The 21,228-nt window shown below is 35.7% G+C and overlaps 1 protein-coding gene and 1 pseudogene across 1 annotated transcript; one reads left to right on the forward strand and one right to left on the reverse strand.

The window, feature by feature from the left end:
• The first annotated feature begins 896 nt into the window (after window positions 1-896).
• LOC140155248 (solute carrier family 23 member 2-like) lies at window positions 897-6,851 on the forward strand (annotated as a pseudogene).
• Window positions 6,852-9,092: 2,241 nt separating this feature from the next.
• Window positions 9,093-18,542, reverse strand: LOC140155251 (sialate:O-sulfotransferase 2-like). The gene is given in 6 exon segments (XM_072178005.1): window positions 9,093-11,478; window positions 13,429-13,641; window positions 14,390-14,566; window positions 15,532-15,709; window positions 16,709-16,878; window positions 17,902-18,542. Coding segments are annotated over 6 exon segments (1,236 nt in total). The 5' UTR covers window positions 18,014-18,542; the 3' UTR covers window positions 9,093-11,092.
• Window positions 18,543-21,228: the final 2,686 nt, after the last annotated feature.

The following is a 21,228-nucleotide window of genomic DNA, read 5'->3' on the forward strand; positions in this document are numbered from 1 at the left end:
TGCTTATTTCTTAAAGCAAATAATACTTTCAATAATAGTGTTTAGAAAGTGTTACAAGTAAATATATTGATATATTGAAGTGTTTAAATACGTATTTAAAACCTGGACATTTTTAACAGATGAATCATGGTCCTCTCCTTTCTTTATGGCAGAAAGTTTAGATGCATGATACACTTTTTGCATGAGTGAGTGATTTAGAATAGGCCTACTAAATTCTTCAAACCGAATCATGATCACAAGACTGTGAAGAAACACCTCCAAGAATACATTTTTTCAAATCTTAAATAGAGTATACTTTGTTAAATGTTCGTGTAATATATTATACTGATAAGGGGTAGTGGTGTTGAATTATAGGGGCAAGCATTTTGGGCAGGTCAAAAGGGTGGGGGGGCAACGATAAACCTTAACACACATTACGATGGACCTGCTGATGATGCAGTGAATTCTCCTAACACTGCTTACTGTGGAACTTAAAACACTGTTAAAACTAGCTGCCTAAGAAAGAGGGCAGTATGCTATTTTGAGTGGTTATTTTGTACAGAGTTTGCGTTCCCGTCCAGTTTGCGTTTACGGCCTTCACACACGTATACGCCCCCCTGCTCAAAACAAAACCATCACCACTTCCGGGAAATGTCAATGGACCAAGTCAATTGTGATCATCAAGCCGTCAGCACAGACGGCCAAAGCTAAAGTAGTGAGTTAATTTTTCTTATTTCATTGGATTTGCCCCTTGCCTAGCAAAATGTTTGAATTATTACATTGGATCCTCTTGAAATGTCCAGGATGTAGAGTTTACGACTTGTTTGGATCTTGAATTCAAGTTGACGTGTCAGACACATCCATTGTCAATGAAAACTTGTGGGTACCAATCATTTTGATGCAACTTGTAATTGTTGTAACTTTATCACACAGACTATTTGGTAACGTTACTTTGTTTTGTTTAGAAATTGATGATTGAAATTTAGCTGATGAAGCCACTTCTTGAATAGTTCATGATGAGAAGCAACAGGTACCTATTTCATTGTCTTTGTGGAATTATTTAGTGAAAAAAGAGATGTAATTGACTTTACAATGTGGGCCTTCTTTCAGGACAATGGGGCTACCTATTGTGACATTAGCAGGTGTTCTTGGGATGCTCTCGGCCACCATTGCTTCGGTTATAGAGTCCCTTGGTGACTACTATGCCTTAGCTAGATTAGCTGGAGCACCGCCGCCTCCGCCTCATGCCGTCAACAGAGGGGTTGGTATGGAAGGATAGGGACAATATTAGTAGGATTGTGGGGTACGGCAAATGGGACTGCCTCTTACTCCACTAATGTTGGTCTTGTTGGACTCACTAAGGTAAGGAACTCATGGTTTTGAAAATATTGTAAATGAAGTAGTTGAGGAAAGCGCGCAATAGATTCAATAAAGCTTCCCTGTGTATCGCAGTGACCAGGGTACGAAACAGGATGATTGTTCAGATAAAACTATTCATCATGTCCATATCTTAACTTCTTTTGTGCGAAATTTTACATTTACGAATGGAAAGCTGGCTTACGGTTGTGCGGATATGGGTTATATTGGCGGGAATATTGGCTATGTCAATTTTAGAGTACAAACATAATGCAGTGGATGTTCTATGTAGGGTACCAGAACCAAATTTGTTCGATCTTTGGATCGACCGCCGATGCTGCGATGGTTGTTCATCGGATCATCATTATATAAACAAAAAAAGGTTGGCGGCGCTAGTCTTGTCAGAACGCTGCACAAGAGACCAGTGAATGGCATTCGATTCCGGAACAGTAGGCCTACTTCCTTTAAACATTGCTTGTAAATTTGTATTATTATTTTATTATATTGTTCTTTATAATATCTTACTGTTAATCGTAATTAGCTCAGGCAACCAAATGCATGTCACATCCGTCCTTTTCTTTTTTTTTTTCATTTGTACATAATTATAGGTTGGCAGCCGCTTTGTAATTCAAATTTGTGCACTCTTCATGGTTGTTGTCGGTGTGCTAGGGAAGCTCACTGCACTGTTTGCTAGTATCCCAATGCCTATTGTTGCAGGCGTGTTGTGTGTTTTATTTGGTGAGATATTATTTTAACTATAAACTTTCCACTGGAGTTAAATTTTCCCGTTTTGGTAGATAAACGACGAAAGTGAAACACCTTTAAAAGCATGTTTTCAAAAGATCCAGTACCGAACATTCCTAAAGCAATAATCCTTCATACCATACTATGAACGATTTTATAGACATTTACAGCACTACAGTGTGCAAAAGAATTAAGCTACCAGTTATGTCACCCCTGTGTACAAAGACAGATGAACCAGTAGCCAACAGATGTATCTTTTAGCTCGAATTTAAGACCTAATTTGTTGAAAGCGTTCAAGAAATAACCATGAATAAAGACACGACGATCCAAAACCCAAGGAAGATGCTAATTCAAAGTTATAGTTTGCTCCAAAGCGTTCTCGAAGAGAACTAGCGCCGTGATTTCCATTGATAAGCACGTTAAGGAGGCTGTGTACTCTCAGACATGCATGTAGTAAAAGTGCAATAACTTTGTAATTATTCGCGCAAAACATATAAAAGTATACATTTTTATGAAGGCAAGACATCAATAAATCTTAATATAAATACAGATTTGGGGTAAAAACAACAATTTTGAAGAAAATCACAAAAAGTGAGTTTTGGCAATATTTGTTAGGTACATCATAATAAAAAACACTCTTTCCAAAATATTTTATTTTGTTTTAGCTCAATCTTGAGGCTCCATTCCAAAACGGTTTTTTATTTTTTGATATTGGCCTTATTTTTTGAGATATTGACCATATAAGGCATCAAAATGAACTTTTTAAAATTCAAAAACGCCTATTTGCCCAAAATGATGCCCAAAATCGGAAATAGACCAAAATATAAAAAATGAGAAAACCGTTTCTTGAGTCGATCATGCTTTTTACGATGATCATATTTGCTTACCTATAGATGCTGTATTTATTGAGTTATCGTGTACCTAAATCGTCATTTTACCGAGAAAATGAACATTGAAATAATGGCCGTTGAAGTTTAAAGTGGTCACATTTTGCACTTTCATCGAATCTCACAGGAGAATGCGACAGTTTTCGTTTTTGTAACTTATATTACGTGAACATCGGGTAAATCCACAGCCCCTTGAGAAGTTTGAGCGAAATCCATTCATAACTTGATATTTAAATCGGGGAAAGAACTTGAAAAAACCCACATTTTATCAGCTAAAACGGAGCCATTTGACCACTAGGTTTTTGTGAAATCAGTGCTTCCGTGGTGTTTCCATAAGATGCGCCGCGCATGCAGATAAGCGTCGCATATGCGTCGCGTATTTGTGCGTTAACAACCTTGCTGGTACAACAAAGATTTTCTTTCCTTTTCAATTTCAAACACGAGTGGAATAGTGAAATAAAATCCTTAAAATATTGCAGTTGGAGTTTACAAATCTGGATTTTCATTCCTTGTATTAATAAAAAACATAACAAGGTACAAGCATATCATAAAAACTCAATTTTGAGAAAGAAACAATGGCTAGAGTACACAGCCGCGTTAAGCGTCGTGGTTTCTTCCCGGTGCTTTCTTTGATTGGAACACAGAAGTGCAATGATTTCGTTTCTTCCTCAGGTTTTAGATCACCTGTCTTTTTTTTTAATTCTCAACCAATTTCAATAAATGATGTCTTAAATCAGAGCTGTAGAGTACAGGTGCTTTTTTTATTTTGACAAGGGATGTGGTGCTTTTATCATATTCCAGGATTATTATTGGCCATCGGACTATCCACTCTCCAACATGTGGATTTGAACTCATCACGTAATCTGGTGGTTATCGGATTCTCCATTTTCATGGGTGTAGTTGTTCCTTCCTGGACAGAGAACAACATTGAATTAATAGAAACAGGTACAGATATTAAACACTAATGAAGATTATCATGATTATAGTGACATACGATTTAGAATAAAATTGGTTAATTTTTTTCAACCCTGATTTTTTGGCATATTTGTAATGTTTGCACATGTCCCAACTTGCACCTAAATGGAATCAGCCAAATTTATTGTGTTTGTAGGTCAACAGAGCAAAGTTCGACATAATTCACAGAATTATGACATTATGTCCTCCTTAAACGGCCAAACAAACCAGCAGGGTTTCTTTCACTTTACCTTGTTATTTCAGCTCAAAATGGACAGAAACCCTTTCCGCTAATTATTACCACAGACCCTTACTGCACTAGCATTATTTCAGCATTTCTAAGTATATAATAAGAAATTTAAAATTTGAAGGAAACCTTACATTTAAATCGGCTTTATTCCCCCTGTTTTGTTTTTCAAATCCACCACAAAATCTCACGTAGGGCCTATATGACTTCGTCAAACATTGACCTGGTCAAACGTAAAAAAACCCATCTCTTTAAAGGGAATGGCTCCCATCCACATCATGCATAAGTTGTCCAATCATAACACTGATTCCTTTTGACTGTTTGATATAATTTCATCGAGATATGGCACTATGATCATTTATGGCGAAAAATACTTTTTTTTTCTTTGATTTAGGATCTTTCTTTTCCTTCGGGGCTCGTGTATTTGACGCATCAACATCTCAGTACGCGTGCATTATTTTTTGTACAATTTCACTCCCAACAAGCGATAAGCGTTTATTAACCTATAATTTAATAATGTTGATTTAAACGATATTATTTTAATATAGGAATTGTGGAAATAGACCAAGTGATCGCAGTATTACTTACAACTGGACTGTTTATTGGTGGCTTTATCGGTTTTGTTCTGGATAACATTGTATCAGGTAACAAATGCTCTGTCTTTAATGCTCTGCGTGCTAGCCATGCGCTTCAATGGAAAAAGTTAAAGTTTGGACATATTTTCTCAAAATATCAAGAGCTATCTTAAGAACCACTGAACCAATACTAGGCTTGTTTGTACTCATTTTAATGCATTTTTCATGCTGATTCCAAATATGGTCATGAAAATTTACATTTCTGAAATTTTGAATTTTTAAATGTTTTTTAAACTTGTCGTCTGCAGTCGACACCCGCGTGAAGAGAGTTAAAATGATCTGACAGTTAAATCAGTATAAACAATGTCATATCACTCGATACTCGTACCCCTCTTTTAAGGTTATACGATGTATTGTTGGTCGAAGCAGCAGAAAAAACGTAGTTCACATCATCTTGCGAATGGTAGTGAGCTTTAGCAAAAATTGCATTGCTCAATTCATAGCGAGCGTGTAGAAGAATTCAAATATCACAGGTATACTTTTGTAGGTCCTGTGGTTCTTGAGTTATGTTGTAAAGAGGGCTGAAACAACAACACTTTTGTAAAACGTACATAATTCATTAACAACAATAAATTAAGCAAGTTTTCAAAGTATATGATTTGTAGAATGAACTTTTGCAAAACACCAGTGTTATTTTTCAATAATTTATAGATTCAGATTCCTGAGATAATGAAAATCGATTTTTTTGCTACCTCGTATACCCTTAAGAAGGTTAGTTTAGTACAACACCACTTCTAGAAACATTGCCCTTAAAAATTACCGTTAAAAGTTATGAATTATCATGGTATACTAGTATTTGAAAGAAAAAGAGGGTATACACTGCAAAAATTGTGTCTAGCATGGAGACATGTTTTCAGAAGACATGTCTTAATTTAGCGTCTTTATGCATGTCACATATCATAACCACATATGTGGTTAGTCATGACTATGCATATGAGTCATGTCTAGTTTAGAGACATAGGAAATTGTGATAAGACACGACTCGAAGCATTATTGACTTGTTAAAAGTCACTTATTCAATAATGTGTCTTTAATTAGGACATGAAGTAAGACATGTCCCATTCTGATTCTATAATTAAGACATGACTTAAGGCTAGCTACATACTTTGTTGATGTCTTGTAGCTAGTCATGTCTTGGATAAGGACATAGCTCAAAGTCCTGTCTTTCCACAAGCCATGTCTCCATGCAAGACATGACTTAAGGCATAAGGACATGGCTAAAAAGTGGCTTCAAAGTCGCGTCTTAAAATAGTGTCCTCAGGTAAGACACAATTTTTGCAGTGTACTAGTTATTCCGTTATAAAATATTTGTGATATTTATTAAATTTCAGGAACTCTGGAAGAACGAGGAATCATATCATTTACACAAGAATATACAGAAGATGTTAAAGGCGACGAAGGGATACGATCAATGGACATTTATGATCTCCCATTTGGAATGCGATATTTAAGAAAATGCAAATGGGCTAGGTATCTTCCTTTTAGTCCCACTTTCAAAAGTGATGGACTTACAGATCACCAAGCTGGGGACTATGACATTGAAACAAGACTATAATAAAGCAATGAATGTGGAAAAACGGTACACATTGATTACCGATTAACGGACTTGTACCTATTCTTTAATGCCAAATGATATTGGATCAACAATAAGTTTTTTAGCGGGCTCGCCGTCCGTCCGACAAGTTTGGAACTGTAAAGCAATCATATCATGAGTAACTCTGACTTCTTCAGGACAAAGTATACCTAAGAATGAGACATGCAGACCGCCCCTTGCCTACTGATAGCTCAGAAAAGAGTCGTTCACTGAAGACGTCCCTTACAACAAACAAGCAGATCTCGCCTATCTGCTGATGCTACTGCAGAGATTTTGCAACAAAGTAGGTTACCACGTACCTATTTATTAAATAAATAGGCTGCATGCCCCTTGCCTATGAGGTCAGTGATCATTTGACATCGGACTTGTTAGATGATCACTTGACATTAGACTTGTTTCTAAACTGAGCTCAAAAAGAAACTTATAATTTTTATAACTTCAGAATCACTAGGTCATATCTTAAAATACTGTCAATCAAAATGAACCAAAATTACACACAGGATTACCTTAATACTCTACTCAAAACACATGTCAGTAACCAAGCAGTTGTCCAACTGACACAACAGCAAAATGCACTGTCATGGGTCAGCTTCCTGGACTTCCTTCACTTTCACAGCCCAACATTTGGCACCCAAGACAAAAAATCTGTGAGAATACACACAAGATCCTTGCACAGATGATAAAACGGTGCTGCTTTCTGCTTTTCATACACTTTTTTTCATGAAACAGGGCTGGGCTGTGAATGTGGTCTAGGAAGCTGTCCCATGTCAGTGCATTTTGCTGTTGTGTCAGTTGGATAACTGCTTGGTTACTGACATGTGTTAAGAGTAGAGTATTGAAGTAAATCTGTGTGTAATTTTGGTTCAATTTGATGGACAGGATTTCAAGATATGACCTTGTGAAAAATTATAAGTTTCTTTTTGAGCTCAGTTTAATATTAAGGTTAGCCACTATTTCAAACTGTTGCGATTTGGTAGTTCACAGCATCACTGATGCGAACGCCGAATGGTAATGAAAAAAAAAAAAAATTGCATTGATCATTTAATGACAAATGTGTAGAAGAATTCAAATATCACAGATATACTTTTGTAGGTCCTGTGGTTCCTGTTATTTTGTAAAGAGTGCTGAAACAACAACACTTTCGTAAAACGTACATAACTCCACAATAAATCAAGCAAGTTTTCAAAGTATATGATTTGTAGAATGAACTTTTACACCGCTACGCCATGCTCGCCACCTATACGCTAGATCCAATTTCAGTCCAAACATATTTATGTAACATTAAGGGTATACGATGTATTGTTGGTCGAAGCAGCAAAATATAAAAGTAGTTCACAGCATCTTGCGAATGGTAGTGAGCTTTAGAAAAAATTGCTTTGCTCAATTCATAGCGTGTAGAAGAATTCAAATATCACAGATATACTTTTGTAGGTCCTGTGGTTCTTGAGTTATGTTGTAAAGAGGGCTGAAACAACAACACTTTTGTAAAACGTACATAACTCATTAACAACAATAAATTAAGCAAGTTTTCAAAGTATATGAACTTTTGCGAAACACCAAAGTGTTATTTTCAATAACATATTGATTTAGAACATGAAAATCTATTTTTGGCTGCTTCGACCACTACCTCCATGCTTCGACCAACAATACCTAGTATACCCTTAAAATTAAAAAATACTACGAGTGTTAGTGATTGAGCTTTGAACATGATAGATTCATTTAAAGAGTAGCAGCTGTCAAGATAACCCGTTATTGATTAGGCAACGAATCATACATGCACGTGTTTGTACTTTGTACCATCAATATATTTGTTTTAATATATCAATACAATATTTATTGTACAATACTATTCACAAGTCGTAGAATTACAACGTATATCCGGGAACAAAAACTGACCCCAATAACAAAATATACAAATGCGGCTATTAGTTGCACATTACTCCACTCCCTCATTTCAAATATATAGTTTTGGTTTCTCTTTTGTTCAGAAACCAAAAATCAAGGGATTAAAAAGTAGAGCTGATCTGATCTGCAATCATAACACTATTATGCTGGGAGGACACAGTATAGGGTATATAACCAGAAGTATACAATAGCCTATTGTGCTAACATAATTATTATCATGATTGATATCGGAAATCTATCCCGCGGACGACAGTTGATGCTCTCTGTCGAAGGTAGGTGGCATATTACACTCACGAGTTCTAGGCCTAGAAATCATATACATGCGCGTATACTGAAGGATGGGGTGGGGTTTGTTTGTTTGTTTGTATGAAACATAAACGATGCATGGAGATGATTTGATTATGATTTAGTCTATTAGCCCCGGGAAGCACAACCCATACCTCTTTAAGAGGGGGCTCCCCTCCCTATATAACCACCTCTTTCCTAAATTACCCCTTTCCCCTCCTCCTCCCCTACATTCGATATCTTCATCTCGAGCTCTCCTCCCCTTCTCTTTCACTTCCAATGCTCTCTCTCATATGTTTCTCTCTCTCCCGGCCCATATCCCCTTGCCCTTCACCCCCCCCACACACACACACACCCCAATCTTCTCCCTCTATCTTCTACTTTTTGCAGTAAAATTGCTTCAGTAAAAGTCATTAGGTTATTAGAGGTCATATAATGGCCTTCCATCGATTCTGGTACATGGGATTAAGGACATGAATCGATTTTGTTTATAGCACCTATACAATTACAGTAGTGGCCCTTTTGTAATGTCGAATGCAAATATTTCGATGGTCTATATATTTTCACAGTGAAATCAGCTTAGGCTATTTCGTAGTCTCAAGCCAATGCTTTCAAACTAAATCAATGCTTTCAAATATAAACTGTTTTGTTCGACTTCTCTGCTCGTGAATATTGCACTGCGAAATTTAAACATTTCTTTTGTATACTTAGATCAGGTAACTCGAAAATCCTGTAATTTTATTCGTCACACCACTTATAAGAAACTGAAACCAAAACCGAAACTACCTGTCACAAATGTTTAGTTTTAAACAAAAGGTAGAAACAAAGAGATCGATATCTTGTGATTCAAGTGGTTAGGCAGGACAATAGGAAACCACGTGACCAAAACCAAAACCAAAACTAAAACTATATATTTGAAATGAGGCTTTGTCAATTGTAATTACAAAATTTACATACAAACTCATTTTTACTTCATAATGATTAACCCAGCAAACACAAAACGTTTTCGACATCATCCGCAAAAGGTTAGAAAAAGTTCACAGAAAACTTTTAAATGTCGGGTTATGTATAAGGGCATAAAGGGTTATTTAAGTGTTGACAAAATAAGTTTGCAAAATATATTTTACAATAACATTTAGAAGACATTTTAAAAACATTGTTGTAGTGTATTTTCATACAAAACGTATTAAAACGTTTTCATGGCCTTTATATAACCCAACATTTAATGTTATTAAAACGTTTTTATCTAAACCAAAACCCAAAATATAACCTGTTGAAAACATTTTGAAAACGTTTTTGTGTTTGCTGGGAAGCTGCCATCACATAGTGGCGTAACCAGCGAGAGACCAAAAGCGGGAGCTCCCCCTTTTCTTCTCTCTCTCTCGTTAAGAGGTTTACTTTATCCCGGCTCCGTGACGTAAATCAGAAGAAAAACATAAATGCTTCTTATCTCATTGGGAGGATACCAAATTGAATTTCTAACAATAACCAGGGTCCCTGCAGGGCCGTAGTCCATAATCCTATGTTAGATACTAGAAATGAAAAAGAAGAAACTTAGGCCTATATGATTTCAAATATCTGTTATCATACTTAAATAAAAATTGGAATGCATAGAGTATCAAAATAAAATTCTATGTTAAGCATGTGAAGCACGCCCTCAAACACACATTATTATGGCAGGATAATCTGTCTTTCCTGTTGGCTTTAATACTGCAAAGTGAACCTAATATAAATATATATGCAGATATCAAAGAATTTCAGCTAAGAAGGACATATGCTTTTAAATATAACAATAATTAACATTATACATACATCAACGTATATTAAGTGCGCGTTTTATTGCGGTGCGGTGCGGTGGGTTTCACTATTTATTATAGATGTTGCGATTTCCAAACGTACATATGATACGCCCGTGCATCTATTCAAAATCACTCTCATGTGACGGGATTTTGAATAGATCTACGTGCGTACGATACGTGTGTATGGGCGTGGGCGTACGATATACGTTTGGAAATCGCAACCTCTCTAACATTAATTTGAAACATACATTATGAAAGATGATTGGCAATAGTTGATTGTATAAAATTATTAAGAAACCATGAAATAAATGTACATGTATGTATCATACTTGCTGAGTATAAAATAAACTTCTGAGTTGCTCTAGTTTTGTTTAGCTACACTGTAGTACAGTCCTTAGAAACGAGCTTCCATAGAGGTCCATTTGTTGTCATTATATTTAACAAAATTACGTAACTTCTTCATTATAATAAAAAAAAGAAACGTATTTCAGGACAAAAATAACGAGTTTTACAATAAATTATTTAAACTATAGAGGTAGAGGTTTTACCCTGTACCACTGCATAATATAACTAAATTCTTTCACTCCGCTATCAATACCTTAATTGCTTCCATATTTGGTGTAGTAGCTCTCCTACAAAATAATACATACAGAACTGCTCAAAATATAAAAGATCGTTTTTATAACCAAGCGATGTATTGCATTGAATCAAAACAATTTGACGGAATTATAGTCTTGTAATAACTTCTGGTGATGTGCCGCTAGCGATTCATTCACAGTTTTGATATAACCGTTTATATGTTCCCTTAAACTCGTTGAAAACGGATCGTAGGTAAGATACACTCGAGTTTTACTCCCGTGATTACCTAGAGATATTCCAGTAGACTGTGAGGACGGGTACTCGTGTGTAGCACACATAATTCTTTGAGGGTCCACTTCTACGTTTAAGAATTTTACAATCTTTGTGAGTTCTTCGTATGTTCTGGCCTGGATGTCTTCGTAGTGGATGGCTAGAATACGAGGTGCGTAGGTCAACCATTGCATTGCCATATTTTTCCACTTTTCGGATTGTGCTTTTGCAAACGCTTCCCATTCTGGAAAAAATTGTGAAATAAGGAGAGTTATTATTGTTACATTTCTATAGCATCAAAAGTAAAAACATGCACATTCACGAACTGAGCTACAGTTTCAAAACAAAATTATTAGACAAGGGAAGGTAGGGGCGAATAGAGAAGGTGGATGAGGGATGATGAAGAGTGGCAGCGGATGAAGAAGAATGATAACAGTATATATAAGGATGAAAACATAAAGAGGAGACGACTCAGTTATTTGTGAGTAACAAAATTTCAAGTTCAAATCTTTGCTTTCGCGTTTAGTTCAATTATGTTTCTATTAAGCCAGGTACAACTCCATTACAATGCTCACGCAAATAGGACCCAGTTTGAAGAAGAGAACAGAGCCTTTATGAGTTTGGGGCCATTTCCGAAACACTGACAAAACAGCAAAGCAACACTTAATAAACACTTGAACACTTTAATGGCTTAGGTTTGTACAGTAAAGGTATAGAGCGTTTATTTATTAACACTAAAATGCGTGAAAACATACAATTAACAAAGATGTTGAAAATACATTAACAAAGATGTTAATGTTCAGAACCATGTTCAATGTACGCTTTTAACATTATATTAATTGTGTTATAATAATCACATAAACATCTTATTTTCACACGTTTTAGTGTCAATAAATTAACACTCCCTATCCCTCCACTGCACAATCCTTAACAATTGATGTGTTCAAGTGTTGGTGCAGATAACTTCTTTAAAAAAATTTGGTGGTCATCCATTTTTGTTAATAAGTTATCAGTTTACTTACCATGCTTAAGGGCTGGGGTATGAACGTTTGGACAGGCTTTATTTTGGGACATCAGAGCACATCAGACATATCGAATTGCATTCTGAATACGAAGAATGTCATTCTGATATCAAATAATTTTGATTTTTTGAAATTGCAATTTAATACACATTTTATGGCAAATCATTAAAATTGATATTTTTGATATTTAACAGTAGGCCTACTTGAAGTAAACTTGATAAATCTGATGATTTATACTTAAAGTGTATGTAGGTGGGATGAAAAGCCGATGATCAATTGAAAATTTTGACCTTTCATATTGAAGATATGGATTTTGTTTCCCAAAACACCCAAAAAATTAGGTCTTTTTGGGAAAAAAATCCATATCTTCAATATGAAAGGTCAACATTTTCAATTGACCGTCGGCTTTTCCTCCTGCTACATACACTTTAAGAATATATCATTAGATTTATATAATTTACTTCGAGGACTGTTATATATCAAAAATTTGAAAAATATCAAATTTTTATAATTTGTCATAAAATGTGTATTATATTGTGATTTAAAAAAATGAAAATTATTTGATATCAGAAAGACATGCTTCGTATTCAGAATGCAATTCGATAGGTCTGAGGTGCTCTCATGTCCCACAAAAAATACTGTCGAAACGCAATAAACGCTCATTTTAGATCCCTTAAGAGAATATAATACGTTATTTGGAATGAAATCAAAACTCGTCCACCGGCTGATCGTGTGAGCACTGGAACAATAGAAACCGGCTCCAACCGGACGGAACCGCTCGGAACCGGCGGTCGAGTTTTGATCCTTTTGATCCCTTATTGTTATAAGATTACTAGTACATGTAGTTTAAACTTTCTTAGAAGTAGACGAGAACGGGTGCTTACACTAAAGGATTGCACCACATTTCTAAACAATAACATAATTCCTGACAGTCGAATCCCAAAACTATGAGGGTTGAGAACCAGAAAGCCTCAACTCACAATGGTTTTCATTTAATGTGAGTGAAGGCTTTCTGGTTCTCAACCCTCGACGTCATATCACACAAGCCACTGTTATTCCTGAACATGTTTAGATACATGATGCAATTTAGCGTTTTGAAAAGTGTTTTTAAACACTTTTTTAAATGAAAAGTTCAAACACTGTTTTAAAAGTGTATGTATAAATTTACAAACATTTGCTTTTGAAGTATTCCATAGCTTCTTCAGCAGACTGCTGTTTTTCAAACATATGCCTTCTGAAGACCTCGGCCACAATAGCACTGTATGGGTTACGTATTAATATGACTGCACCACCTTCAAATTCTTTAATATGGTCGGTCAATGATAAATGAGACTTAACACATATTGTTTGTTTCAACTTGTAGTCCACATTCCCACCTGGAAAAGCTGAAAGTGCAAAAGATAAAAATAGTTTAGACTATTCGTTGTTTGCTTGTTTTTGACACAAATCAATGCACTTCAAGTTTATGCATTTGATTGTTTTATGCGTGGTTGGGCGTTTTATATAGTTTTGTTTGTGTCTTTGTAAAAGAAGGTAATGATGTCTCCAACGGACGAAGTACAAAACACACCAAGGATCAAATGATGATATAGAATATATAAAAACAGAAAGATTCGAGCCATGATACCGACTTGATATGGGGAACAAGACAAAGACAAAATTAGATGAAAACTAATGCAGTATGTAAACCATGGAGGTGTACACTGACACCGCACTGGTAAAAATCCAAAACCTCAGGGATGGTAGACATGGGTAAACAAAACTATAGTTTAGCTAGCTCTTTTTCTGTAGAGACGCTACTTTTTTGGCTCTGTGGTTTTGATATCGTTTAATATATTTTTGTTGTTTATTTCTGCAGAAGGGCAGTTTATCTGCCCGAAACATCGGTTGTAATTTTGTTTACCTTTGTCTACCATCCCTGAGGTTTTGGATTTTTACTAGTACAGTGTCAGTGTACACCTCCATGGTTTACATACTGCATTAGTTTTCATCTAAATTTGTCTTTGTCTTGTTCCCCACATCAAGTCGGTATACATACCTGGCTCGAATCTTTCTGTGTCTTTGTATTTGTTTGTTTGTCGTGCCCATTCGTCAAAGACTTGGATGGTACACAAAATGTGTAACCTGCCTCACCTTTTGATCCGAATGCTTGTTTTCTCTCATGTTCCCAGTAGTAACTGCCTGTGTATAAGCCAGTGGCTCTCTCTATTAACTGTCTTGACCATGTATTCCCGGATCGGGGAAAACTTGCTAAAGCTATCAGCGGCAAAGAACCTTCTGATTTCAGCTCCATATGCGAACATCTTGTATCTGTTTGTGAAAGTTGAAAGTTTGTTAGTCTTATTGCAGGCATGACGACGGGTCATCAATCATCATCACAACTACTAGTACTACTACCATTGTTATCATCTGATTGTTCTCACAATCGACATCATAATAATCATGATAGTAGTTATCGAAGAACTCAATAATTTTGATTCATAAAAACGCTGTGAGTGGTAAGTTAACACTAATATTACAGTTACATTACACATGTAGGCCTATTATAACAAGTATCGGTTGCATAATTACAATTTGCCATCACCATCATCGTTGTTCTCATCATCATCATCATCATCCTCTTCATCATCAGTCATCACCACCACCATTAATATCACCATCACCATCTTTTAATAACTCCTATAATCATCACCCATCATCATTGTCCTCATCATCAATTTCATAACCATCACAGTCATCACCGAGAAACTCATAATTATTGATTTAAGTACACCCCCGTGAGTGGTTAAGTTAACACTAAATATACCAGTTGCATTACACATTGTATTATACAAATGTAACTCATGCAATCATCACCAGTGGCGTAGCCAGTGGGGAGGTGGGGGGATCAGTGCCGTCGGTTCATCTTTGGCCGTCGGTAGACGACGGGCCTTGGCTATAAAAAATTTGGGGTCAACAATATGAACAATAGACAATTTTGTATGTACATGGCGAAGAAACAAAGAACATGTCGCTCAAATACCTCAAATCTTGGATATGACTCTTCCTTTTTAGCTGCTTACGTTAGCACATTAAAGGATATTGATATATAAACGTAAAAACGTGGAAAATTTCCGGAAAATTGTGCCATACCCACCCCCTCTGACGCCACTGATCATCACCATCGTTCTTATCAACATTCCCACAACCACCATTATCATTTGTTGCTCATGTAGTGGATGAAAGTTTTTCCAAAACGTCCAGCCCCCCTGGAAATCTAATGGTGCATCTCTTACCAGCTACTCTTGTCCTATACAGTGACAAATATTTATCTCCTCCGCAATTGTACTTTTTGTCTCCAACACAAGGTATGTCACAATGTGCACTGTCCATATAACGTAGCAGAGACGAGTTGCCCTTCACATCGCTGCAAAAACACTGAGTGCCTTTTCCAAGGGCTGCATATGTGAAACCCTGTATCAAACAGATTTACATCAAAAAAGTACATATACTAAGTATTAGTCCCTAAATTTCTAGCTAAATCAATAAATATTAAAAAAATAGAAACAAAATCATCATTAATTATTAAAAGCTCAAGCGTCAGTTTAGATTAATAATTAAAATCAGTGATATAATGATAACCATTTATAACTGGAATGCCCATAATTCAAAGTTCAACTAAACAGTGGTACGTGCATGTATATAGGAAAGTAAAAAAATGTCCAAAACAATATGCATGTTCATCATTTTAATTACAGGTACAGCTGACGCTCAAATGGAATAGGAGGCATTTTTTGCTCTAAGCATGTTTTAAACAGATTGAGTACTCTGGCAAAGAATGCATAAAACAGATAATCGGACATAAATACACACATTTTAAATTTCTTTGTATTTTATTGTTTTTATTAATAATCAATACATGTATAGTTAATGAGACAATGACTTGAAACTACTCACTAGTATGTAAATTTTGTTTGCATAAATTGCATAGGTGTTCATAACATTTTAGATAATAATATGTATGCATAATTAATTAGCTAGTCGCCCTAATTTGCATAATCAAGTAGCATTTATGCAAATTAACACATTAATTATGCAAATTAGATGGCAGCTAGACAATACAATTATACATTAGACAATATTAAAAACACTTTGACTAAGTTTCTGGGCAAAATTTTGTAAAATAAAAGTGCCCTGAATATACATTGATTATTGGTTTAAAAAATATATAGGATACAAAGAAAATATAAATGCCCGATTAGCTTCAAACAAAGGGTGATTGTTTACTTTGCCCTCAGTTCTATTAACCTGTTTTAAACATGTTCAGAACATTTTCTAGTTTCTATAGTAAATGCCTGCACACCTTAAAATTAAATATGGCCCTTTTCATCAAACAGGACAACATAAAATGTACCATATTATTTAGAACTATGAAGTTCTTATTATTGGTGTTGGTTTACACTATAGGCTTACCATTTCATTACATGATTCCAAACACGTTGTGATTGTCATGTCGTTGGTATCATAAATAAGTCCTCCTGTCACTACTTCTGCCATCTCATCATCTGGAGGTTTTGGTACGCATGCGCGGTAGATTCCTGGACTATCCACGTCTTTCCAAGTCATCCACGTTTTATTTAGTGCTGAGAGAAAATAATAATTATATTAAATGGGCATTTCGATATCCACAGCCTCATCCCCCCACTTTTCTAAAAAAAAGTAGAGATTTTTATTTTTTATAAACCTCTGGCTACATATTGTTTATGTGCAAAATATTTCTTGCAAATTAATTCGTTTAGCAAAGATATCGTGAAATTTGAATTTCGTTCTGGTATACATGGTATACCAGAACGAAATTTACAACACATTGTCTATGGAGCAGTGTAATACACATACTCGCAAACGCAAAATCGGAATCAATTTAAATTTTGGGAATAAGCTTTTATCGTGGATATCTACTGAAAAACGTCATAAAAAGAGGATACTAGGATCACGAAATACTCCTTTAAGTCTCGTTTTAAAAGATAATTAAAAGGAATTAGTCCCACGTTAGTGAGGGTTTATGCAAAAATTGCAATCAGGATTTTTTTTTTTCTGGGCCCGGATAAATGACTCAAATGAGAAAATTAGTGAGTAGGCCCTGAAGGAAAAAAGTTCAAGACTTTTATAAACGATAAATAAAAGCCAGAACATTTTGTTATCCAGCAAAATCCTGCAACATTCAGTTGCGTGCACCCTCTAAATCGGCTTGTAAACAATAATGGGGGATGAAAAAAGGGGCCCTGAAATGTTCATCCCTCTGAAGGTGGGGGAACCGGGAAGGGGCTTTAAAAATCACCCCAATTTTTCTTGTAGAACATGAGTTTTACCATATTTTCGTAAGGTCCTGGGAAGGAGCCCGGGGAAGGGGCAGTCGGAAGTACACAATGAGCCGCCGATATTTATTACATCTTACTCTGACGAGTATTGATCAGGCCCTATAGGTCGTTTTTTCCCTATATTGTGTACAAATTGCTATGCTATTATATAGTGATATGATCCTATATTTTAGCATAGGGCCTATATACATCACATACCCTTTTTTATAAGGGGGAGGGGGCTACATAGGCCTACAGCAAACAAAATACACCTATAGACTAGTGGTAATAAAATTTTATATGCCTTACCTGACACGTACCCCGCATCCTTTACTGCAGCAATATTTAATTTCTTATCATTTATGCTCTTCACCTTGACATCATCATCACCATCTTGTCCTCGTATGAGGTCATTCCTCATGGGATCTGGGAAAACTGGTGCAGCTCCGGGCGCTGCTTGTCTCCCGGCGGCGACATCTTGCACACCAAGTCCCGCGCTCTTACACCATTGCCGCCGGTGAAGAGACTGAAGAAACCGGCGTCTGCTTGGGATAATCTCCCGATAATAAAGCAGACAGCACCAATGGTAGCAAGTAGCAAAAATAATGATTTACGACGTCCTCGACATATATAATTTACAAGATGGCGGATTCCTGCCATAGTGAATTGTATTTAATTGCACGTTCAGTCGATCGCCACTGGTGTGTGTATATATATATTTGCGTGTAGTTTACCCAAAGCTCTTTATCACGAATATAGTGCATTCATATTTACTATACGGTTCAGAACACACATTTTGTTTGCAGTGTGGGCTGGCGTTACTGACAAGCCACGTTGCATTGTTTGAAGTGATTTGAGGTTGGTGTAATATTATTTTATCATGATTTAAATAATATTGTCATTAGCAAATAAATTGGCATCGTCTGTATACCACCATCTTGATGACCTTTGACACTGAATCCCGGATGAAAATATCAACATCCGCATCATCATTATGCAAATGCATTGATATTGTACCGGTTTTCAAGTGGTTAGCCCGAATGAAAAAGATGCATGTTTAGCGTTCAGGGTTTTGAAAAATAAGGGAGGAGGAGGGTTTTTTTGTTGTTGAAAAATGGTGGAAGAAACCCCCTTTGGTCCGCTTTTAGCCTATACATACACTAACAATACCTGGAAAAAAAAGAGGACTGTTTTATTTTGTTTTTCTGGTAGGTTAATCCCCTCCATTAATCCCAAAACTTTCCTGAAGAGGCTTCTTATACATTTGTAAGGCTATAGAAGAAGCTTAAGTGATAGAATAAACAAGTTATAACTGAAAAATAAGAAAATAAAACGAAAATTTAAGAATCTTCAAAAAAGGAAGCGGGTGGGGACGTGAAACTTGTTTGTTTTTTTACTCGGCCTTATTGAAGGAGGAATCGAATGAATAATGCAATCATATAAAGAAAAAATAAGAGAAAAACGGAAATAAATCAATTTGATAAATAAACATAGGCCTATTTCATAAATAAATAAATGAATAATAAACAAATGATGAATGAATAAATAATTTTAAGGACGAAACAGAAAGAATGAGGATGAAAATAAACTAACGATAAGACAAACTAATTTGCATGAATAGAAAGAAAGGACGAACCAAATTTACGTAATTTGGGTGGTTTTGCCTCAAATGCCCCCCGTGACGCCGCCACTGACGAAAAGTAAAAAAGAATTTTTAAGTGAGTTTTTCACTCTTTTACATTAAAGAAGGATTTCGTGATCCTAGCATCCTCTTTGTATGACATTTTTCAGTAAATATCCACGAAAAAAGCTTATTCCCAAAATTCGAGTTGATTCCGATTCAAGTTGCGTTTGCGAGTTATGCATGATTCGTTCTGGTATACCAGGACAAAATTCAAATTTGACGATATTTTTGCTAAACGAATTAATCTGCAAGAAATTTTTGGTACATAAACATTATGTTTCCAGTGGTATAAACATCTCAACTTTTTTTTAAAAAAGTGGGGGGAGGGGGGGATGAGGATCACGAAATGCCCTTTTAAAGACTGAGTGAGTAGTAAAGGATAATCTACAAGTCCACTACCATTTTCAGCTTTCTTGAAAATATATTACATGATAATCTCTGTTATTCTGCTCAAACTTGATGAGATATACTCAGAACAGACTAATTACAAAACAGCAAGCAAACAAAACAACAACAATAAAAACAACAACGCATGAAACACGCAAAAAGCACATTTGTATTCCCCATTGTCTTAATTTTTACACCTTTATTCATAATTCAAGTTTGAACATCAAACATAACTATTTCGTGTAAGCTAATCCTAACCCTAAAACATAATCAGTTATTATATATTGATAGCCTATAATATTATGCAACCATGTTTTCAAAAATATATTTTACATTTTGGCAACAGCAGAGGCGCACCATTTGATGATTTCTTGGGACGGACATGAGTGTTGTTGTTGTTGGTGTGTTGTTGTTGGTTTTTTTTTTGGGGGGGTCCCCCAAAATTATCCCAACCAACTCTATGTGGAGGTATACATTAAAATTGTAAAAAAATAGCCGCCTTTGGCAGCGAAACAAAAATCCGCCTCACCCAAACTCCCATGCCCCCGAATCAAATGATGCGTCAATAAGATGTTATTATGTTTTTCATCATGTTCAATTTTTAGTTTAAAAAAAAAACTTTTTCATTTTTTTTTCATTTTCATGACTTTTATATAACCCGACATTTAAATGTTCTCAAAACGTTTTGACCAAAACTAAAACACGTGTTAAAACACGGGATAACCCTGGGGATGTGGGGGGTATCTCCATGGTTGAAGGTATGCGGGTATGTGCCACCGTTTTAGGGTACCTTTTCAGCGATTTTGATATCGATTGGTGGGTTTCCAGTGGAGACCAATGCGCCCAATTGATATAAAATTGGATTTGAGCCCATATTTTGACCAAAAGTGTTTGTTTGCCCAGACATGGGGACATGAGTGGGTCGGTAGGTCTATTTCCTTTTTTTTTTTGTCTTAGATCTGTGTTGCAGCAAGTGGGGTATTAAGAGAAAATAAATACGGCATTCAGCCTTACATATTGTACTTGTTCAAACTTAAATGTAAATTTTCAACCTTATTTCAATCATATAAAGTTTAATCTCTTGATAAATCTTGATGAAGATTCAGCAAAAATTCAGTATAAATGTATGCTTGTGCTTGTTGCAAGGGTGATGGGCTGGAAGCCTGTAGTACAAAATCCCAGACCATACTTGTCATGCTTGGTTCTCTATATTGATTGATGGTAAAATATTGTTGGTGAGGGCTAAATGGGAAAACTGAAAGCTGTGATTGCCAGGAATATTAATACATGTAGTGTCATTTGGCATTTTTATATGAAAAAAACATCATTTTCTTTATTTTTATATCATTGTTAAAAAAAAGTGTTTTTATGTTTTCTTATTTTTTGGGTCGGTCGTGTCTGGGCAAACAAACACTTTTTTTTCCTTATTGGTCGAGCTATGCATGATGAGTTTTTACGTCTCGTGAAATATTTTAAAACTCATAGCGAGACCAATAAATATTGGGCGTAAAGCATCCAATTTTATCACTATTATGTGTTGTATCCAATATTTTCACACACTTGGA

Source organism: Amphiura filiformis, chromosome 6 (assembly GCF_039555335.1).
Source record: "Amphiura filiformis chromosome 6, Afil_fr2py, whole genome shotgun sequence".
In the NCBI taxonomy this organism is placed as follows: domain Eukaryota; kingdom Metazoa; phylum Echinodermata; class Ophiuroidea; order Amphilepidida; family Amphiuridae; genus Amphiura; species Amphiura filiformis.